The sequence below is a fragment of the Panulirus ornatus genome, chromosome 21, assembly GCF_036320965.1.
Source record: "Panulirus ornatus isolate Po-2019 chromosome 21, ASM3632096v1, whole genome shotgun sequence".
Lineage (NCBI taxonomy): Eukaryota > Metazoa > Arthropoda > Malacostraca > Decapoda > Palinuridae > Panulirus > Panulirus ornatus.
In genome coordinates, this window is record NC_092244.1 from 992,806 (window position 1) to 1,017,082 (window position 24,277).

Consider the following 24,277-nt stretch of genomic DNA (forward strand, 5'->3'; position numbering starts at 1 on the left):
CGAAAGTTCTAGGAGCATTGAAAAATGTGTGGATGTCAAGAACATTATTTCGGAAATCAAAAATGGGTATGTTTGAAGGAATAATAGTTCCAACAATGTTATATGGCTGCAAGGCGTGGGCTATAGATAGAGTTGTGCAGAGGAAGGTGGATGTGCTGGAAATGAGATGTTTGAGGACAATATGTGGCGTGAGGTGGTTTGATCGAGTAAGTAATAATAGGGTTAGAGAGATGTGTGGTAAAAAAAAGAGTATGGTTGAGAGAGCAGAAGAGGGTGTTTTGAAATGGTTTGGTCACATGGAGAGATTGAGTAAGGAAAGACTGACCAAGAGGATATATGTGTCAGAGGTGGAGGGAACGAGGAGAAGTGGGAGACCAAATTGGAGGTGGAAGGATGGAGTGAAAAAGATTTTGAGTGATCAGGGCCTGAACATGCAGGGGGGTGAAAGGCGTGCAAGAAATAGAGTGAATTGGAATGATTTGGTACACCAGGGTCGACTTGCTGTCAATGGATTGAACCAAGGCACATGAAGTGTCTGGGGTAAACCATGGAAAGTTTTGTGGGGCCTAGATATGAAAAGGGAGCTGTGAATTTGGGTGCATTATACATGACAGATATAGATTGTGTGAACAAATTTGGCCTTTGTTGTCTTTTCCTAGCGCTACCTTGCACACGTGTGGAGGGAGAGTGTTGTCATTTCATGTTTGGCGGGGTGGCAATGGGAATGAATAAAGGCAGCAAGTATGAATTATGTACATGTGTATATATGTATATGTCTGTGTATGTATATATATGTATATGTTGAAATATATAGGTATGTATATGTGCAAGTGTGGACATTTATGTGTACATGTGTATGTGGGTGGGTTGGGTCATTCTTTCATCTGCTTCCTTGCGCTACCTCACTAACATGGGAGACAGCGACAAAGTATAATAAATATGATATAAATCCCTGGGGATAGGGGAGAAAGAATACTTCCCCACGCATTCCTCATGTGTCGTAGAAGGCGACTAAAGGGGATGGGAGCGGGGGGATAGAAACCCTCCCCTCCTTGCATTTTAACTTTCTAAAAGGGGAAACAGAAGAAGGAGTCACGCGAAGAGTGCTCATCCTCCTCGAAGGCTCAGATTGGGGTGTCTAAATGTCTGTGGATGTAACCAAGATGAGAAAAAAGGAGAGATAGGTAGTACGTTTGAGGAAAGGAACCTGGATGTTTTGACTCTGAGTGAAAAGAAGCTTAAGGGTAAAGGGGAAGAAGAGTGGTTTGGGAATGTCTTGGGAGTAAAGTCAGGGGGTTAGTGAGAGGACAAGAGCAAGAGAAGGAGTAGCAGTACTCCTGAAACAGGAGTGGTGGGAGTATGTGATAGAGTGTAAGAAAGTAAACTCTAGATTGATATGCGTAAAGCTGAAAGTGGATGAAGAGAGATGGGTGATTATTGGTGCATATGCACCTGGGCATGAGAAGAAAGATCATGAGAGGCAAGTGTTTTGGGAGCAGCTGAATGAGTGTGTTAGTGGTTTTGATGCACGAGACCGGGTTATAGTGACGGGTGATTTGAATGCAAAGGTGAGTAATGTGGCAGTTGAGGGAATAATTGGTATACATGTGGTGTTCAGTGTTGTAAATGGAAATGGTGAAGAGCTTGTAGATTTATGTGCTGAAAAAGGACTGGTGATTGGGAATACCTGGTTTAAAAAGAGAGATATACATAAGTATACGTATGTAAGAAAGAGAGATGGCCAGAGAGCATTATTGGATTACATGTTAATTGATAGACGTGCGAAAGAGAGACTTTTGGATGTTAATGTGCTGAGAGGTGCAACTGGAGGGATGTCTGATCATTATCTTGTGGAGGCGAAGGTGAAGATTTGTAGAGGTTTTCAGAAAAGAAGAGAGAATGTTGGGGTGAAAAGAGTGGTGAGAGTAAGTGAGCTTGGGAAGGAGACATGTGTGAAGAAGTACCAGGAGAGACTGAGCACAGAATGGAAAAAGGTGAGAACAAAGGATGGAAGGGAGTGGGGGAGGAATGGGATGTATTTAGGGAAACAGTGATGGCTTGCGCAAAAGATGCTTGTGGCATGAGAAGCGTGGGAGGTGGGTGGTTGAATGAAGTAAGATTATTCGTGAAAGAGAAGAGAGAGGTATTTGGATGATTTTTGCAGGGAAATAATGCAAATGAGTGGGAGAGGTATAAAAGAAAGAGGCAGGAGGTCAAGAGAAAGGTGCAAGAGGTGAAAAAGAGGGCAAATGAGAGTTGGGGTGAGAGAGTATCATTAAATCTTAGGGAGAATAAAAAGATATTTTGGAAGGAGGTAAATAAAGTGTGTAAGACAAGGGAACAAATGGGAACTTCAGTGAAGGGCGCTAATGGGGAGGTGATAACAAGTAGTGGTGATGTGAGAAGGAGATGGAGTGAGTATTTTGAAGGTTTATTAAATGTGTTTGATGATAGAGTGGCAGATATAGGGTGTTTTGATCGAGGTGGTGCACAAAGTGAGAGGGTTAGGGAGGATGATTTGGTAAACAGAGAAGAGGTAGTAAAAGCTTTGCAGAAGATGAAAGCCGGCAAAGCAGCGGGTTTCGATGGCATTGCAGTAGAATTTATTAAAAAAGGGGGTGACTGTATTGTTGACTGGTTGGTAAGGTTATTTAATGTATGTATGATTCATGGTGAGGTGCCTGAGGATTGGCTGAATGTTTGCATAGTGCCATTGTACAAAGGCAAAGGGGATAAAAGTGAGTGCTCAAATTACAGAGGTATAAGTTTGTTGAGTATTCCTGGGAAATTATATGCGAGGGTATTGATTGAGAGGGTAAAGGCATGTACAGAGCATCAGATTGGGGAAGAGCAGTGTGGTTTCATAAGTGGTAGAGGATGTGTGGATCAGGTGTTTGATTTGAAGAATGTATGTGAGAAATACTTAGAAAAGCAAATGGATTTGTATGTAGCATTTATGGATCTGGAGAAGGCATATGATAGAGTTGATAGAGATGCTCTGTGGAAGGTATCAAGAATACATGGTGTGAGAGGCAAGTTGTTAGAAGCAGTGAAAAGTTTTTATCGAGGATGTAAGGCATGTGTACGTATAGGAAGAGAGGAAATGATTGGTTCTCGGTGAATGTAGGTTTGTTTATGGATGGGTTTGTAGGGAGGTGAATGCAAGGGTTTTGGAAGGAGAGGCAAGTATGCAGTCTGTTGTGGATGAGAGAGCTTGGGAAGTGAGTCAGTTGTTGTTCACTGATGATACGGCGCTTGTGGCTGATTCATGTGACAAACTGCAGAAGCTGGTGACTGAGTTTGGTAAAGTGTGTGAAAGAAGAAAGTTGAGAGTAAATGTGAATAAGAGCAAGGTTATTAGGTACAGTAGGGTTGAGGGTCAAGTCAACTGGGAGGTAAGTTTGAATGGAGAAAAACTGGAGGAAGTGAAGTGCTTTAGATATCTGGGAGTGGATTTCGTAGCGGATGGAACCATGGAAGCGGAAGTGAGTCATAGGGTGGGGGAGGGGGCGAAAATCCTGGGAGCATTGAAGAATGTGTGGAAGTCGAGAACATCATCTCGGAAAGCAAAAATGGGTATGTTTGAAGGAATAGTGGTTCCAACAATGTTATATGGTTGCAAGTCGTGGGCTATGGATAGAGTTGTGCGGAGGAGGGTGGATGTGCTGGAAATGAGATGTTTGAGGACATTATGTGGTGTGAGGTGGTTTGATCGAGTAAGTAATAATAGGGTAAGAGAGATGTGTGGTAATAAAAAGAGTGTGGTTGAGAGAGCAGAAGAGGATGTTTTGAAATGGTTTGGTCACATGGACAGAATGAGTGAGGAAAGATTGACAAAGAGGATATATGTGTCAGAGGTGGAGGGAATGAGGAGAAGTGGGAGACCAAATTGGAGGTGGAAGGATGGAGTGAAAAAGGTTTTGAGTGATCGCGGCCTGAACATGCAGGAGAGTGAAAGGAGTGTAAGGAATAGAGTGAACTGGAACGATGTGGTATACCGGGGTCGACATGCTGTCAATGGATTGAACCAAGGCATGTGAAGCGTCTGGGGTAAACCATGGAAAGTTCTGTGGGGCCTGGATGTGGAAAGGGAGCTGTGGTTTCGGTGCATTATTACATTACAGCTAGAGACTGAGGGTGAACGAATGGGGCCTTTGTTGTCTTCCTAGCGCTACCTCGTGCACATGAAGGGGGAGGGGTTTGTTATTTCATGTGGCAGGGTGGCGATGGGAATGAATAAAGGCAGACAGTGTGAATTATGTACATGTGTATATATGTATATGTCTGTGTGTGTATATATATATATATGTGTATACATTGAGATGTATAGGTATGTATATTTGCGTGTGTGGACGTGTATGTATATACATGTGTATGTGGGTGGGGTGGGCCATTCTTTCGTCTGTTTCCTTGTGCAACCTTGCTAAACGCGGGACACAGCGACAAAGCAAAATAAATAAATAATGAATAATATAAATAATACCTTTTCTCTGTATTTTCAGCCTCTGTAGCATTTATTGATTAAACTGTTGATTATCATTATTTTCAGTATTACAAAGACTGGATCAAATATTCCATGAAAGTACAGAGTTTTGTGTAACAGGCTACACATCTACATAGTATGTGAAGTGTGAGATAAATATAAAAAGAAGGTATGAAGCAAGCGAGACAAAAAGACTGACAGGTATATGTTGAAACCTATACAACTATATACAGTGAAACCTTTGTTATCCATAATTCGAAAAAAACAAACTTATATTTTTCAATTTCAGTTGGCATCACCTGATTATCAGAAAATCAAAAAATTAAAAAACATGTAAAACATTTAAAATCACGCAAGCACCACACCATAGTGATTAATCTACTCACCCACCAGTGTTTTGTGGCACTGGTGATTATCATCTCCCATGTATCTTGTAGAGCAGTGATGTGTGCTGGTCTAGCATATTTATGTATTTTGTTTCCCCTAGATTACCACTGGACAATGGCCCTTTTCAAACATCGTTAGCAATTGCTTAGCAACTCCTTGATGCCATCCATTCTCACATGAGGCACAAGAGGAATGTTTTAAGCCCCAAGAAGAGGACAGAGTTGTGTAAGGGGCTGGTTAAGGGCTTGCACAAGGCAAGACTTATAAAGGACTTCAACATCAGCAAGACCACAATTTATGATATCACCAACCAACAGATGAAGATTGAAGCATTTGCTTACATATATCAATATTCCCTCAAAGTAAAATATTTCAAAAGGCTATAATTTCTGAATCATTTAATGAATTAAAGAATTTAAAATAACCAGAAATTTTGTCATTCAAAATTCCCAGAGCATTTTGGATATGTGATGTTTTACTGTATTCATACATTAAATGATGAATGAAGAAAGCAAAGCAGGACAGTATAACTTTCTAGATGTACATACCCATAACCATCAAAATGTGGAAAATGCATACCAAGAAAGCAAACCCTCCTCTGGTGTACCTTACATATCCATATATTCTATGATATGTAGATATAATGAGCACACTAGTCTGTGTTGATAGATATTAAGGTGAAACTGCACTTCAGTAGGAGTTCATATAATTTTATCTACCGTAATTTTTCTATACATGTGGCACAGCATGTTTTGTGGAGACAATCCACCTCATCAGGTGCCAGTACTTAAAAGTTGTGATGTTGGGATTTAAATAACTTTGTTCAGTACTGGCACCTGATGAGGTGGATAGTCTCCACGAAACATGTGGTGCCACATGTACAGAAAAATTACATGCTAAATAAAATCATATGAATTACTAGTAGGATTTCACCTTCATTCTGTGATATGCAAAACAGGCCAAACAACATGACTGATGAGTGTTATAATCTAGACATCCACACATCTTATGAAGTATGGAGAAGGGATGCCAAGAATGTACTCTATTCTGTGTTGCATCTACGTTTCTGAACACTATATCAAATCAAGAGCAAGCATAACAGGAATGTACATCATCCTTTGCAACAGTTTACACATCAAAAAACCTCATGATATATGGAATATGAAAATCAGGATGATATAACATATCATCTTAATATACTAAACATCAATGAATTGTACAAAATGATATGGAAAATTCTTTAGATTTATGGTAACTTCCATGTACTATCTGAAATGTGGAGGAAAAATTACTAGATCTATGGTAACATCCATGTATTGTACAAAATGTTAAAAAAATTACATGATTTATGGTAACATCCATGAATCGTATGAAATGTGAAGGAAAAATTACAAGATCTATACCTGGTACTTATGATACTACTTCAAATTCCCATGAAACTCTGTAGAGCCTTGCCTTCTACATGGCCAGTTCATCACTTTCATCCTGACCTACAGCCTATAAGAATAGAACTGTATTTGAATTTGAAGGGATTTGCATCCATAACCCAACTACCACCAGGCAGGGATGCTACATACATATTCATCAAGAGAAATGACAGGTAGATATACATTTCTGAATCACAACCTACAAATTTACAAACCACTTCTGAGACAAGTGATGAGCTGCTTGTGTGAACCTCCATAGAAGGGCTCAATTAAGAGGAGTCTGGCACCAGGAGGACAAGTGTCCTCTACTCCAGCACCGCCCCATGCTTCACTTCCTCCATCCTCTGTGTCCATCACCTGGTCATCAACTGAACCCTCTGAGTCGCCATCACTTTCTGTTCCTCCAAGTACAGAGGGTCCACCCCTTGCTGCTGAGGCTGTGGCATTTAGAACTGGAGCTCCTGATGGCCGGTTGCTCACTGCTCCTAAAAAATAGTATTTTCTGTAACCTTCAAATCATACGTACCATCATATGGGAATTGGGTGAAAACACTTCTAAACTTGCAAGTTTGGAACCATCATAACTGAGAAAAACTTCATGAAAGCAATAAATATACAGTTTCATTGAGTTTTAGTGAAAAAGATCAAAACAATTGTTTCTCGGGGAAACAACTAAAAAAGAAACAAAATACACAAGGACTTTTCATTCAAAGTGAGACACTACCAATACGATCTTCTTTAATTCTTATTTTCAAAACTGTGTGTAACAGTAAAAGAATAATACAATGTATCGAACCTTTCACCAAAATTCCATCTTAGAAGAATTGTGAAGGAGACAAACTTTCTGCTGGTAAATACCCAAATTGCATTTAAAAACACATAAGGAAATGTTCAGTAAACTATTCACATCATATATAAGGCACACACAAGAATGTTCTCAAGTTTACAGTAATTAGTAGTTAGGTAGCAGTTAGTAAGCAGCAAATGACCAACACTTTAGTGGTTGTCAAGTTGCACTCCTCTGACCCAGAAAGCTGTCGATTCTTTCGACCTCACCCAAACGTAATCTGCCAGCATTCTGTTCACAAACATACAATCTCTAATTGTCAGATATAACCCTTGACAACACTAAACTCATACAGCTCATTCCTCATAACTCTGAAGTTTTTCTGCAGAGAGCGGTATGCACCAACCCTGCCTTTTGGCAAAATGGTAGGAGAAAGAGATGGAAGTAACAGATACAAATATTAGACAGTATTAGGTAGAAGTAGTAGGTAAGAAGACTATGTAAGAGCATTAGGTTAAGTAATAGGCCGGAATATTAGGGATAGGTAGTAATCGGTGGGAACATTAGGCAGGAGTCTCTAAAAACACTGCACTAGAATTGCCCTCTGCCACTGACCTGTTAAGAGCAAGGCACTAAAGGCCAACAATCAGCACTAGAGTTCACCAATTATGGAGACTCTTTGGAGGTGACCACACCCAAGAGGGAGTTCCCAGAGGGGAACAGGTGTCAGAAATAAATAGCCTCTCAAGTTTGGTTACAGCAATTAAAGGAGTGGATAAAACTAACATAGAAGGTCCACAGGAAAGCAACAAAGATGGAACCAAAATTAAGAAAGATGAGTTACAATAAGAGGTAAAAAGCCATAAGTTTGCTCTCCACAGAAAACAGGAGAGTTAAGGGTGACTTCACCACAAACTTAAAAGTTTCTAAATCTGTTTGATGAAGCGGATAGTAAACAGTCCTTCAAAAGATGCAAAGATAAAGCTAGTAGAAGCCATAAACAAGAGCTATCTAGGAACTTGTTTGAAAAAATGTAGATAATTTCTTTAAAGTACCATAGTAGTAAATAAATGGAATAAATCAAATGATGAAACTATAAATCCAGATGATTTACAAAAATCTAACAAACTGTATAATAGTAGAGAAAAGTTCAAGGGATGGGACCTCATTAGTGTAAAAGTCCCTAACCATACTGTGCAAATTTGTACTTTTAAATGAATAATTGCATGTTTTTCATTTCACAAATTGGTGGAACAAGTACTGAAAAGTAATGATGTTATTGAGCAATCATATGCAGCAGTGAGAATATTTCACCCTGAACATTATTCAAAAAGCCTTTTAGGTAAATCTATGGGAACTAAAACTATGGCAGAATGATATAAATGTCCTGGCAACATTTTCTGTTAATACTGGACCAATTGCCTGGGTAATGACTCTCTTGCTTTTAACATATGTGTAAACTCTTTATGGTTGCATTTGCTGTTTTCAGCAATATATGCATCATACTAACATTTACTTTGATATGAGTCTCTTGTATGAAAGGAAGACCAACTATAATATGGGGAAACAGATTGGAAGAATACCGGAAGGAAAGAAATTGAAGAATGCATAGAATGCTGTTCTTGAGCAAGGCATATAAGGACAGGGACAAGTGGAAACTCTATTGCCCTGGCCACCCCTCAAATGGGAGTTCCCATAGAGAATGGGCATCAGATATATAGATACACATATAGATAGATAGATTGATGGACAGACAGATAGATAGACAGAGAGATAATTGAGTCTCTTAGTTCCTCTGTGTAGGTTTACATAATATGCTCTATCATACTGAAGACTAGTCTCTTTGAAATGCTTCTGTCTTGCTTTTTTAGACAACAGCCATTTCTTTGTCACTGTTCCACCATTTTAGCTTTCCTTTAGAGAAAGAACGACTACTACACACTGGCACATATGTTCCTTCCACTACTTTGAACATTTTACTAAAACTCTCCTAATATACACTCATATTGTTTCTATTAATGATATTATCTAGGTTTACTAGTTAAGAGCAAAGCAATGATTTTAAACTATGATTTCCAGTGAAAATGCACCACCCACCAACTTCATTAGATATTACTTTTATCATTTGTCTCTTAAACCTACACTCTTGTTTCAGGCTCAGTTATGCCTTCAGAAATGTTTGGTCTTCATTTTTCTACATCTACCATTTCTCATCCCTCAATCTTGTTTGTTCCAATCATTTGCAGTCTATTAGCCTATCCCCTACAACTCAACACTTAGCTTGCAGATATTAGTAATTCTTACATTATTTTTTATTTTTGCTTTGTAGCTGTCTCCCGCGTTAGCGAGGTAGCGTAAGGAAACAGATGAAAGAATGGCCCAACCCACCCACATACACAAGTATATGCATACACGTCCACACACACAAATATACATACCTATACATCTCAACGTATACATATATATACACACACAGACATATACATATATACACATGTACACAATTCATACTGTCTGCCTTTATTCATTCCCATCGCCACCCTGCCACGCATGAAATAACAAACCCCTCCCCCCTCATGTGCGCGAGGTAGTGCTAGGAAAAGACAACAAAGGCCACATTCGTTCACAAGCAGTCTCTAGCTGTCATGTAATAATGCACCGAAACCACAGCTCCCTTTCCATGTCCAGGCCCCACAGAACTTTCCATGGTTTACCCCAGACGCTTCACATGCCCTGGTTCAATCCACTGACAGTAATAGTAGAAATAATTCTGTCAATCTTCTGTTTCCCATTTTAGAAAGTTAATACAAGGAGGGGAGGATTTCTGGCCCCCCGCTCCCGTCCCCTCTAGTCGCTTTCTACGACACGCGAGGAATACGTGGGAAGTATTCTTTCACCCCTATCCCCCAGGCTACCTCGCAAACGCGGGAGACAGCGACAAAGTATAAAAAAAAAAAAAAAAAAAAAAAAAAATTCTGTCAAAAGCCATTGCTGTCCACAAAACTTTCTTTTACTATTTTTTTCATTTCTTTCACTGAGAGAGCAAAGCCTTTCATTTGTCTTTACCATCACACTTGCTTGAAAATTTCAGTCCTTTAATCACTAACTTTATTCAATAAAATAATTCAGGGCCTCTGAGAGGGGGGGAGTGCATGCTTACCTAACCTAACCTAACCTAACCTAACCAGGCCCAAAGGTCCAAAAGGTGGTAGGCCCAGGAATTTCCTGGGATCTTGGAAAAAATTTACATATAATGAACTCTAGAATTCCACCCCTCTCTCATCTTCCATACCCTTTTTGGCCTTACAGCTCATGGCATAAAACTGTAATGGATTAAAACACGATGACTAATGGAGAAGGAAAGGGAACCCGAAAGAAACTATGTACCCCTTGATAAAACTCCTCTCAGATGCCCTGCTCAATACCTATCTCAAAGCAACATCCTATCTCCTGAATCATAGTGAAAAAGAAGTCCAAGCTGAGACTCATGCCAACATTTTAGTAATGGAATATCCCATTTCCAAAATGCAGAGAGTACTTCTTCATCTCATACACATTTGATTACATTATCTCTCAATCTCAAATCTTCCCTAAATTTTACTACCATTCACAACATCGACATATTCTCTTTCTGTCAATTTTCTAATAACATTAAAGCTTTATGCACATTTCAACCCTTTCACTGCAACAGCCATAACATAGAGAGACACTCTGTGTGCAGGATATTTTCAAATATTCTATAATAATATGTATATAAGTTTGTTTTGGAAGGAGGTAAATAAAGTGCATAAGACAAGAGAACAAATGGAAACATTGGTGAAAGGGCAAATGGGGAGGTGATAACAAGTAGTTGTGAAGTGAGAGGGAGATGGAGGGATTATTTTGAAGGTTTGTTAAATGCGTTTGATATAGAGTGGCAGATATAAGGTGTTTTGGTAGAGGTGGTGTGCAAAGTGAGAGGATTAGAAAGAATGATTTGGTAAACAGAGAAGGGATAGTGAAAGCTTTGCGGAAGATAAAAGCCAGCAAGGAGATGGGTTTCGATGGTATTGCTGTGGAATCTATTAAAAAAGGGGGTGACTGTGTTGTTCACTGGTTGGTTAAGATATTCAATGTATGTATGATTCATGTTGAAGTGCCTGAGGATTGGCAGAATGCATGCATAGTGCCATTGTACAGAGGCAAAGGGGATAAAGGTGACTGTTCAAAATACAGAGGTATAAGTTTGTTGAGTATTCCTGGGAAATTGTATAGGAGGGTATTGATTGAGAGGGTAAAGGCATGTATAGAGCATCAGATTGGGGAAAAGCAATGTGGTTTCAGAAGTGGTAGAGTATGTGTGGATCAGGTATCTGCTTTGAAGAAAGTATGTGAGAAATACTTAGAAAAACAGATGGATTTTTTGTAGCATTTATGGATCTGGAGAAGGCATACAAGAGAGTTGACAGAGATGCTTTGTGGAAGGTATTAAGAGTATATGGTGTGGGAGGTAAGTTGCTAGAAGCAGTGAAACGTTTTTGTTGAGGATGTAAGGCATGTGTACAAGTAGGAAGAGAGGAAAGTGATTGGTTCCCTGTGAATGTTGGTTTGCGGCAGGGGTGTGTGATGTCTCCATGGATGTTTAATGTGTTTATGGATGGGGTTGTTAGGGAAGTGAATGCAAAAGGTTTGAAGAGAGGGGCAAGTATGCTGTCTGTTGTGGATGAGAGGGATTGGAAAGTGAGTCAGTTGTTGTTCGCTGAAAATACAGCACTGGTGGCTGATTCGGGTGAGAAACTGCAGAAGCTGGTGACTGAGTTTGGTAAAGTGTGTGTAAGAAGGAAGTTGAGAGTAAATGTGAATAGGAGCAAGGTTATTAGGTTCAGGAGGGTTGAGGGACAAGTAAATTGGGAGGTAAGTTTGAATGGAGAAAAACTGGAGGAAGTGAAGTGTTTTAGATATCTGGGAGTGGATTTAGCAGCAGATGGAACCATGGAAGTGGAAGTGAGTCATAGGGTGATGGAGGGGGTGAAGGTTCTGGGAGCGCTGAAGAATGTGTGGAAGGAGAGAACGTTATCGTGGAGAGCAAAAAAGGGTATGTTTAAAGAAATAGTGGTTCCAACAATGTTATATGGTTGTGAGGTATGGGCTATAGATAGGGTTGTGTGGAGGAGGGTGGATGTGTTGGAAATGAGATGTTTGAGGACATTATGTGGTGTGGGGTGGTTTGATTAAGTAATGAAAGGGTAAGTGAGATGTGTGGTAAGAGAAAGAGTGTGGTTGAGAAAGCAGAAGAGGGTGTATCAAAATGGTTTGGTCACATGGAGAGAATGAGTGAGGAAAGATTGACAAACCGGATATACGTGTCAGAGGTGGAGGGAACGAGAAGAAGTGGAAGACCAACTTGGAGGTGGAAGGATAGAGTGAAAAAGATTTTGAGAGCGATCAGGGCCTGAACATACAGGAGGGTGAAAAGCATGCAAGGAATAGAGTGAAATGGAACAATGTGGCATACCGGGGTCAATGTGCTCTCAATGGATTGAGCCATGGAAAGTTTTGTGGGGCCTAAATGCGAAAAGTGAGCTGTGGTTTTGGTGCATTATTCATGACAGCTAGAGACTGAGTGTGAACAAATGAAGCCTTTGTTGTCTTTTTCTAGCGCTACCTTGCATGCACGCAGGGGGAAAGGGGTGCCATTTCATGTGTGGCTGGGTGGCGGAGGGAATGGATGAAGGCAGCATGTATGAATATGTACATGCGTATATATGTATATGTCTGTGTATGTATATGTATGTATATGTTCAAATGTATAGGTATGTATATGTGCGTGTGTGTGTGGATGTTTATGTATATACATGTGTATGTGGGTGGGCTGGGCCATTCTTTGGTCTGTTTCCTTGCACTACCTCGCTAACGTGGGAGACAGTGACAAAGTGTAATACAAAAAATAAATAAGTTTGTTATCATGATTAAATACAATGTAACTGTTTACATGAACTGATTTACAAGAAAACCTGATGAGACAATCTTTATATGTACAATGCATCCTTACTTCCTGCTAATCCACTGTCAGGCATATGAGGTATTTAGGAAGTATTTTCAGACACTGGTTGTATGATGAGAGTATCCTTCTACGTATTTTTGTCTCAAATAAACATGATTACTTAGGGTCTTCATCATTAATATTTATCATCTTATAAGACTGACACAAATTCAAAAGTTATTACATAACCTGAAGGTGCAGATCTATAACAGACTCCCTTGACACCTCTACATGTACTGACCAGTGTAAGAAAAAAATAGAAACAATGAGTAGGATGACAACAAAAGCATTAACAGCTGTATATATGTGCCCCAGCTGCAGCAAATAGAAAACAAATACCAAGCCACATACGCCCTAGCCACAGTAAACTGAAAATAATTACCAAGGAAAATTAGCCTTACCCATAATAAATATGTCAAACATCTAAACAAAATATGTCCAACCCACTTCTCTTTGGGTCCCACCACTTCTTATATTGTACACTTAAAACACCATATCTCATATCCCATTCTTTCAGAAGGTGAGTCAAATGCCCACACTCTTAATGGGACACCAACAACATGCAATACAATACCATCAAGTTTATCAAATGATATAACTAAAATATAAGGCTGAAAGATTAAGCATCAGAAGTCTACCTGCTTCACAATAAAGGAAATAGAAGTTCACATTACACTAACCAGCTGTGTTTCTCAGGACCTCAGCATTGCCTGACACACTGTACTGCCACCCAGACCGCAGCTGGGCTGAGAAGCCTGGAAGGCCAGCCAGAGGGAGACGGGGAAAAAATGGGTGTGCAAGCTGTGCTACTGGAGGCACCATCCCTGCATTAGGTAGACCTGGATGGCCAGCTGTAGTTGTGACAGCGCTGTTGATGGATGAAGCTGCAGTGACACGCCCTAGAGTGGCACCATTGATAGCAGTGGCACCTGAGGGCCCTGGTATTGCAGGCAGAGTCCCTATAGGAGGAGGCAAGGGAGTGGTGGCTGGAGTGCCATCATTGGAGCTGCTTCCCCCTAAACTTGCGAGGAAGTTAGCATCTGGCCCACCAACAACACCAGACATCAAGCTTTTGATTTTGCTAATGTCAGACTTGCTTATTGCCTTCTTAACATCTATTAGTCGACCTTTGATGGAATGATTGCGGGTCACTGTAAAAACCAAAGTATTCATTATCTTTTATAATCATATTTGATCACCGTTTCATGTGTCAGCAAGGTAGTGCCGGGGAACAGACAAATAAACATGAATGAACTCACACACACACATATATATTCATATTTATCTATCATACTTTGTCGCTGTCTCCCACGTTAGCAAGGTAGCACAAGGAAACAGATGAAAGAATGGCCCAACCCACCCACATACACATGTATATACATACACGTCCACACACGCAAATATACATACCTATATATTTCAACGTAATGTAAGAGAGATGTGCGGTAATAAAAAGAGGGTACATGTTTATATATGTATATGTCTGTGTATGTATATATATGTATACATTGAAATACATAGGTGTGGATGTAACCAAGATGAGAAAAAAGGAGATATAGGTAGCATGTTTGAGGAAAGGAACCTGGATGTTTTGGCTCTGAGTGAAATGAAGCTCAGGGGTAAAGGAGAAGAGTGGTTTGGGAATGTCTTGAGAGTAAAGTCAGGGGTTAGTGAGAGGACAAGAGCAAGGGAAGGAGTCGCACTACTCCTGAAACAGGAGTGGTGGGAGTATGTGATAGAGTGTAAGAAAGTAAACTCTAGATTAATATGGGTAAAACTGAAAGTGGATGGAGAGAGATGGGTGACCATTGGTGCATATGCACCTGGGCATGAGAAGAAAGATCATGAGAGGCAAGTGTTTTGGGAGCAGCTGAGTGAGTGTGTTAGTAGTTTTAATGCACGAGACCAGGTTATAGTGATGGGTGATTTAAATGCAAAGGTGAGCAATGTGGCAGTTGGGGGAATAATTGGTGTACATGGGGTGTTCAGTGTTGTAAATGGAAATGGTGAAGAGCTTGTAGATTTATGTGCTGAAAAATGAATGGTGATTGGGAATACCTGGTTTAAAAAGAGAGATATATGTAAGTATATGTATGTAAGTAGGACAGATGGCCAGAGAGCGTTATTAGATTACGTGTTAATTGATAGGCGCGCAAAAGAGAGATTTTTGGATGTTAATGTGCTGAGAGGTGTAACTGGAGGGATGTCTGATCATTTTGGAGGCAAAGGTGAAGATTTGTAGAGGTTTTGAGAAAAGAAGAGAGAATGTTGGGGTGAAGAGAGTGGTGAGAGTAAGTAAGCTTGGGAAGGAGACTTGTGTGAGGAAGTACCAGGAGAGACTGTATACAGAATGGAAAAAAGTGAGAACGAAGGACATAGGGGGAGTGGGGGAGGAATGGAATGTATTTAGGGAAGCAGTGATGGCTTGCGCAAAAGATGCTTGTGGCATGAGAAGCATGGGAGTTGGGCAGATTAGAAAGAGTAGCGAGTGGTGGAATGAAGAAGTAAGATTATTAGTGAAAGAGAAGAGAGAGGCATTGGACGATTTTTGCATGGAAATAATGCAAATGACTGGGAGATGTATAAAACAAAGAGGCATGAGGTCAAGAGAAAGGTGCAAGAGGTGAAAAGAGGGCAAATGAGAGTTGGGGTGAGAGAGTATCATTAAATTTTAAGGAAGCGGAAGTGGATCATAGGGTGGGGGAGGGGGCGAAAATCCTGGGAGCCTTGAAGAATGTGTGGAAGTCGAGAACATTATCTCGGAAAGCAAAAATGAGTATGTTTGAAGGAATAGTGGTTCCAACAATGTTGTATGGTTGCGAGGCGTGGGCTATGGATAGAGTTGTGCGCAGGAGGGTGGATGTGCTGGAAATGAGATGTTTGAGGACAATGTGTGGTGTGAGGTGGTTTGATCGAGTAAGTAACGTAAGGGTAAGAGAGATGTGTGGAAATAAAAAGAGCGTGGTTGAGAGAGCAGAAGAGGGTGTTTTGAAATGGTTTGGGCACATGGAGAGAATAAGTGAGGAAAGATTGACCAAGAGGATATATGTGTCGGAGGTGGAGGGAACAAGGAGAAGTGGGAGACCAAATTGGAGGTGGATAGATGGAGTGAAAAAGATTTTGTGTGATCGGGGCCTGAACATGCAGGAGGGTGAAAGGAGGGCAAGGAATAGAGTGAACTGGATCGATGTGGTATACCGGGGTTGACGTGCTGTCAGTGGATTGAATCAGGGCATGTGAAGCATCTAGGGTAAACCATGGAAAGCTGTGTAGGTATGTATATTTGCGTGTGTGGACGTGTATGTATATACATGTGTATAGGGGTGGGTTGGGCCAATTCTTTCGTCTGTTTCCTTGCGCTACCTCGCAAACGCGGGAGACAGCGACAAAGCAAAAAAAAAATTTTTTTTTTTTTTTTTTTTTGCTTTGTCACTGTCTCCTGCGTTTGCGAGGTAGCGCAAGGAAACAGACGAAAGAAATGGCCCAACCCACCCCCATACACATGTATATACATACGTCCACACACGCAAATATACATACCTACACAGCTTTCCATGGTTTACCCCAGACGCTTCACATGCCCTGATTCAATCCACTGACAGCACGTCAACCCCGGTATACCACATCGCTCCAATTCACTCTATTCCTTGCCCTCCTTTCACCCTCCTGCATGTTCAGGCCCCGATCACACAAAATCTTTTTCACTCCATCTTTCCACCTCCAATTTGGTCTCCCTCTTCTCCTCGTTCCCTCCACCTCCGACACATATATCCTCTTGGTCAATCTTTCCTCACTCATTCTCTCCATGTGACCAAACCATTTCAAAACACCCTCTTCTGCTCTCTCAACCACGCTCTTTTTATTTCCACACATCTCTCTTACCCTTACGTTACCTACTCGATCAAACCACCTCACACCACACATTGTCCTCAAACATCTCATTTCCAGCACATCCATCCTCCTGCGCACAACTCTATCCATAGCCCATGCCTCGCAACCATACAACATTGTTGGAACCACTATTCCTTCAAACATACCCATTTTTGCTTTCAAAGATAATGTTCTCGACTTCCACACATTCTTCAAGGCTCCCAGAATTTTCGCCCCCTCCCCCACCCTATGATCCACTTCCGCTTCCATGGTTCCATCCGCTGCCAGATCCACTCCCAGACATCTAAAACACTTCATTTCCTCCAGTTTTTCTCCATTCAAACTCACCTCCCAACTGACTTGACCCTCAACCCTACTGTACCTAATAACCTTGCTCTTATTCACATTTACTCTTAACTTTCTTCTTTCACACACTTTACCAAACTCAGTCACCAGCTTCTGCAGTTTCTCACATGAATCAGCCACCAGCGCTGTATCATCAGCGAACAACAACTGACTCACTTCCCAAGCTCTCTCATATATATATATATATATATATATATATATGTATATATCTTCTCCTCGTTCCCTCCACCTCCGACACATATATCCTCTTGGTCAATCTTTCCTCACTCATTCTCTCCATGTGCCCAAACCATTTCAAAACACCCTCTTCTGCTCTCTCAACCACGCTCTTTTTATTTCCACACATCTCTCTTACCCTTACGTTACCAAATTGGAGGTGGAAGGATGGAGTGAAAGGGATTTTGTGTGATCGGGGCCTGAACATGCAGGAGGGTGAGAGGAGGGCAAGAAATGGAGCGAATTGGGGTGATGTGGTATACAGGGGTTGACATGCTGTCGGTGGATTGAACCAGGGCATGTGAAGCGTCCGGGGTAAACCATGGAAAGCTGTGTAGGTATGTATATTTCCGTGTGTGGACGTGTGTATGTACATGTGTATGGGGGGGGGTTGGGCCATTTCTTTCGTCTGTTTCCTTGCGCTACCTCGCAAACGCGGGAGACAGCGACAAAGTATAAAAAAAAAAAATATATATATATATATATATATATATATATATATATATATATATATATATATATATATATATATATATATATATATTTTTTTTTTTTTTTTTTTTAACTATTCGCCATTTCCCGCATTAGCGAGGTAGTGCTAAGAACAGAGGACTGGGCCTTTTTTGGAATATCCTCACCTGGCCCCCCTCTGTTCCTTCTTTTGGAAAATTAAAAAAAAAAAAAAAAAAAAAAAAAGAGAGGGGAGGAATTCCAGCCCCCCCCGCTCCCTCCCCTTTTAGTCGCCTTCTACGACACGCAGGGAATACGTGGGAAGTATCCTTAAACCCCTATACCCAGGGATATAATAATAATAATAATAATAATAATAATAATAATAATAATAATAATAATAATAATAATAATAATAATAAACAATAATAATAATATAACAAAAGACAGCACTCCCTAGTTCCTTCTTACATTGCATTTTTTAGAAACTGAAATACAGGGAGGGAAAAGTTTCCAGGCCCCTGCACCTGCTCCCATTATTTACCTTTTAAGACATCAAAAGGTAAATAATGGGAGCAGGTGCAGGGGCCTGGAAACTTTTCCCTCCCTGTATGTATATATATATATATATATATATATATATATATATATATATATATATATATATATATATATATATATTAAATTAAATTAAATTTATTAAAAAAGGGGGTGACTGTATTGTTGACTGGTTGGTAAGGTTATTTAATGTATGTATGACTCATGGTGAGGTGCCTGAGGATTGGCGGAATGCGTGCATAGTATCATTGTACAAAGGCAAAGGGGATAAGAGTGAATGCTCAAATTACAGAGGTATAAGTTTGTTGAGTATTCCTGGTAAATTATATGGGAGGGTATTGATTGAGAGGGTGAAGGCATGTACAGAGCATCAGATTGGGGAAGAGCAGTGTGGTTTCAGAAGTGGTAGAGGATGTGTGGATCAGGTGTTTGCTTTGAAGAATGTATGTGAGAAATACTTAGAAAAGCAAATGGATTTGTATGTAGCATTTATGGATCTGGAGAAGGCATATGATAGAGTTGATAGAGATGCTCTGTGGAAGGTATTAAGAATATATGGTGTGGGAGGAAAGTTGTTAGAAGCAGTGAAAAGTTTTTATCGAGGATGTAAGGCATGTGTACGTGTAGGAAGAGAGGAAAGTGATTGGTTCTCAGTGAATGTAGGTTTGCGGCAGGGGTGTGTGATGTCTCCATGGTTGTTTAATTTGTTTATGGATGGGGTTGTTAGGGAGGTAAATGCAAGAGTTTTGGAAAGAGGGGCAAGTATGAAGTCTGTTGGGGATGAGAGAGCTTGGGAAGTGAGTCAGTTGTTGTTCGCTGATGATACAGCGCTGGTGGCTGATTCATGTGAGAAACTCCAGAAGCTGGTGACTGAGTTTGGTAAAGTGTGTGGAAGAAGAAAGTTAAGAGTAAATGTGAATAAGAGCAAGGTTATTAGGTACAGTAGGGTTGAGGGTCAAGTCAATTGGGAGGTGAGTTTGAATGGAGAAAAACTGGAGGAAGTGAAGTGTTTTAGATATCTGGGAGTGGATCTGGCAGCGGATGGAACCATGGAAGCGGAAGTGGATCATAGGGTGGGGGAGGGGGCGAAAATTCTGGGGGCCTTGAAGAATGTGTGGAAGTCGAGAACATTATCTCGGAAAGCAAAAATGGGTATGTTTGAAGGAATAGTGGTTCCAACAATGTTGTATGGTTGCGAGGCGTGGGCTATGGATAGAGTTGTGCGCAGGAGGATGGATGTGCTGGAAATGAGATGTTTGAGGACAATGTGTGGTGTGAGGTGGTTTGATCGAGTGAGTAACGTAAGGGTAAGAGAGATGTGTGGAAATAAAAAGAGCGTGGTTGAGAGAGCAGAAGAGGGTGTTTTGAAGTGGTTTGGGCACATGGAGAGAATGAGTGAGGAAAGATTGACAAAGAGGATATATGTGTCGCAGGTGGAGGGAACGAGGAGAAGAGGGAGACCAAATTGGAGGTGGAAAGATGGAGTGAAAAAGATTTTGTGTGATCGGGGCCTGAACATGCAGGAGGGTGAAAGGAGGGCAAGGAATAGAGTGAATTGGAGCGATGTGGTATACCGGGGTTGACGTGCTGTCAGTGGATTGAATCAAGGCATGTGAAGCGTCTGGGGTAAACCATGGAAAGCTGTGTAGGTATGTATATTTGCGTGTGTGGACGTATGTATATACATGTGTATGGGGGGGGTTGGGCCATTTCTTTCGTCTGTTTCCTTGCGCTACCTCGCAAACGCGGGAGACAGCGACAAAGTATAAAAAAAAAAAAAAAAAAAAATATTAAATTAATAATAATAATAATAATAATTTTATCCCTGGGGATAGGGGGAGAAAGAATACTTGCCACGTATTGCCTGCGTGTTGTAGAAGGCGACTAAAAGGAGAGGGAGCCGGAGACTGGAAATCCTCCCCTCTCGTTTTTTAATTTTCCAAAAGAGGAACAGAGGAGGGGGCCAAGTGAGGATATTTCTTCAAAGGCTCAGTCCTCTTTCCTTAACGCTACCTCGCTAATGCGGGAAATGGCGAATAGTATGAAAAAAAAAAAAGGTTTTGGAAGGAGGTAAATAAAGTGTGTAAGACAAGGGAACAAATGGGAACATCAGTGAAGGGGGTTAATGGGGAGGTGATAACAAGTAGTGGTGATGTGAGAAGGAGATGGAGTGAGTATTTTGAGGGTCTGTTGAATGTGTTTGATGATAGAGTGGCAGATATAGGGTGTTTTGGTCGAGGTGGTGTGCAAATTGAGAGGGTTACGGAGAATGATTTGGTAAACAGAGAAGAGGTAGTAAAAGTTTTGCAGAAGATGAAAGCCGGCAAGGCAGCGGGTTTGGATGGTATTGCAGTGATATCAAAAAAGGGGGTGACTGTATTGCTGACCGGTTGGTAAGGCTATTTAATGTATGTATGACTCATGGTGAGGTGCCTGAGGATTGGCGGAATGCTTACATAGTGCCATGGTACAAAGGCAAAGGGGATAAATGTGAGTGCTCAAATTACAGAGGTATAAGTTTGTTGAGTATTCCTGGTAAATTATATGGGAGGGTATTGATTGAGAGGGTGAAGGCATGTACAGAGCATCAGACTGGGGAAGAGCAGTGTGGTTTCAAAAATGGTAGAGGATGTATGGATCAGGTGTTAGCTTTGAAGAATGTATGTGAGAAATACTTAGAAAAGCAAATGGATTTGTATGTAGCATTTATGGATCTGGAGAAGGCATATGATAGAGTTGATAGAGATGCTCTGTGGAAGGTATTAAGAATATATGGTGTGGGAGGAAAGTTGTTAGAAGCAGTGAAAAGTTTTTATCGAGGATGTAAGGCATGTGTACGTGTAGGAAGAGAGGAAAGTGATTTGTTCTCAGTGAATGCTGGTTTGCGGCAGGGGTGCGTGATGTCTCCATGGTTGTTTAATTTGTTTATGGATGGGGTTGTTAGGGAGGTGAATGCAAGAGTTTTGGAAAGAGCGGCAAGTATGCAATCCGTTGTGGATGAGAGAGCTTGGGAAGTGAGTCAGTTGTTGTTCACTGATGATACAGTGCTGGTGGCTGATTCAGGTGAGAAACTGCAGGAGCTGGTGACTGAGTTTGGCAAAGTGTGTGAAAGAAGAAAGTTAAGAGTAAATGTGAATAAGAGCATGGTTGTTAGGTACAGTAGGGTTGAGGGACAAGTCAACTGGGAGGTAAGTTTGAATGGAGAAAAACTGGAGGAAGTGAAGTGCTTTAGATATCTGGGAGTGGATTTGGCAGTGGATGGAACCATGGAAGTGGAAAAGAATCATAGCGTGGGGGAGGGGGCGAAAGTTCTAGGAGCATTGAAAAATGTGTGGAAGTCAGGAACATTATTTCAGAAAGCAAAAATGGGTATGTTTGAAGGAATAATAGTTCCAACAATGTTATATGGTTGCAAGGCGTGGGCTATAGATAGAGTTGTGCGCAGGAGGGTGGATGTGCTGGAAATGAGATGTTTAAGGACAATATGTGGCATGAGGTGGTTTGATCGAGTAAGTAATAATAGGGTAAGAGAGATGTGTGGAAATAAAAAGAGTATGGTTGAGAGAGCAGAAGAGGGTGTTTTGAAATGGTTTGGTCACATGGACAGAATGAGTAAGGAAAGACTGACCAAGAGGATATATGTGTCAGAGGTGGAGGGAACGAGAAGTGGGAGACCAAATTGGAGGTGGAAGGATGGAGTGAAAAAGATTTTGAGTGATCAGGGCCTGAACATGCATGGGGGTGAAAGGCGTGCAAGGAATAGAGTGAATTGGAACAATTTGGTATACCAGGGTCGACTTGCTGTCAATGGATTGAACCAGGGCACATGAAGTGTCTGGGGTAAACCATGGAAAGTTTTGTGGGGCCTAGATATGAAAAGGGAGCTGTGAATTTGGGTGCATTATACATGACAGATACAGACTGAGTGTGAACAAATGTGGGCTTTGTTGTCTTTTCCTAGCGCTACCCTGCGCATGTGTGGAGGGAGAGTGTTGTCATTTCATGTGTGGCGGGGTGGCAATGGGAATGAATAAAGGCAGCAAGTATGAATTATGTACATGTGTATATATGTACATGTCTGTGTATGTATATATATATGTATATGTTGAAATATATAGGTATGTATATGTGCAAGTGTGGACATTTATGTGTGTACATGTGTATGTGGGTGGGTTGGGCCATTCTTTCATCTGTTTCCTTGCGCTACCTCGCTAACGTGGGAGACAGCGACAAAGTATGATAAATATGATATAAATCCCTGGGGATAAGGGAGAAAGAATACTTCCCCACGCATTCGTCATGTGTCGTAGAAGGCGACTAAAGGGGATGGAAGCGGGGGGATAGAAACCCTCCTCTACTTGAATTTTAACTTTCTAAAAGGGGAAACAGAAGAAGGAGTCACGCGAAGAGTGCTCATCCTCCTCGAAGGCTCAGATTGGGGTGTCTAAATGTCTGTGGATGTAACCAAGATGAGAAAAAAGGAGAGATAGGTAGTACGTTTGAGGAAAGGAACCTGGATGTTTTGGCTCTGAGTGAAACGAAGCTCAAGGGTAAAGGGGAAGAAGAGTGGTTTGGGAATGTCTTGGGAGTAAAGTCAGGGGGTTAGTGAGAGGACAAGAGCAAGAGAAGGAATAGCACTACTCCTGAAACAGGAGTGGTGGGAGTATGTGATAGAGTGTAAGAAAGTAAACTCTAGATTGATATGGGTAAAACTGAAAGTGGATGGAGAGAGATGGGTGATTAGTGGTGCATATGCACCCGGGCATGAGAAGAAAGATCATGAGAGGCAAGTGTTTTGGGAGCAGCTGAATGAGTGTGTTAGTGGTTTTGATGCACGAGACCGGGTTATAAAGATGGGTGATTTGAATGCAAAGGTGAGTAATGTGGCAGTTGAGGGAATAACTGGTATACATGGGGTGTTCAGTGTTGTAAATGGAAATGGTGAAGAGCTTGTAGACTTATGTGCTGAAAAAGGACTGGTGATTGGGAATACCTGGTTTAAAAAGAGAGATGTACATAAGTATACGTATGTAAGAAGGAGAGATGGCCAGAGAGCATTATTGGATTACATGTTAATTGATAGACGTGCGAAAGAGAGACTTTTGGATGTTAATGTGCTGAGAGGTGCAACTGGAGGGATGTCTGATCATTATCTTGTGGAGGCGATGGTGAAGATTTGTAGAGGTTTTCAGAAAAGAAGAGAGAATGTTGGGGTGAAAAGAGTGGTGAGAGTAAGTGAGCTTGGGAAGGAGACATGTGTGAAGAAGTACCAGGAGAGACTGAGCACAGAATGGAAAAAGGTGAGAACAAAGGACGGAAGGGGAGTGGGGGAGGAATGGGATTTATTTAGGGAAACAGTGATGGCTTGCGCAAAAGATGCTTGTGGCATGAGAAGCGTGGGAGGTGGGCAGATTAGAAAGGGTAGTGGGTGGCTGAATGAAGTAAGATTATTCGTGAAAGAGAAGAGAGAGGCATTTGGATGATTCTTGCAGGGAAATAATGCAAATGAGTGGGAGATGTCTAAAAGAAAGAGGCAGGAGGTCAAGAGAAAGGTGCAAGAGGTGAAAAAGAGGGCAAATGAGAGTTGGGGTGAGAGAGTATCATTAAGTCTTAGGGAGAATAAAGAGATGTTTTGGAAGGAGGTAAATAAATTGTGTAAGACAAGGGACAAATGGGAACTTCAGTGAAGGGCGCTAATGGGGAGGTGATAA

At 41.1% G+C, this 24,277-nt stretch overlaps 1 protein-coding gene across 2 annotated transcripts in view; it reads right to left on the reverse strand.

Moving 5' to 3' along the window:
* The window catches only part of LOC139756244 (uncharacterized), a 234,671-nt gene that overhangs the window by 118,193 nt on the left and 92,201 nt on the right, over window positions 1-24,277 (reverse strand). For both annotated transcript variants that reach the window (XM_071675425.1, XM_071675424.1), the window contains exons 5-6: window positions 13,787-14,257; window positions 6,513-6,782 (exon numbers count right to left, since the gene is read on the reverse strand). In XM_071675425.1, the coding sequence (XP_071531526.1) occupies window positions 6,513-6,782; window positions 13,787-14,257 (741 nt within the window). The remainder of the gene's footprint in view (window positions 1-6,512; window positions 6,783-13,786; window positions 14,258-24,277) is intronic.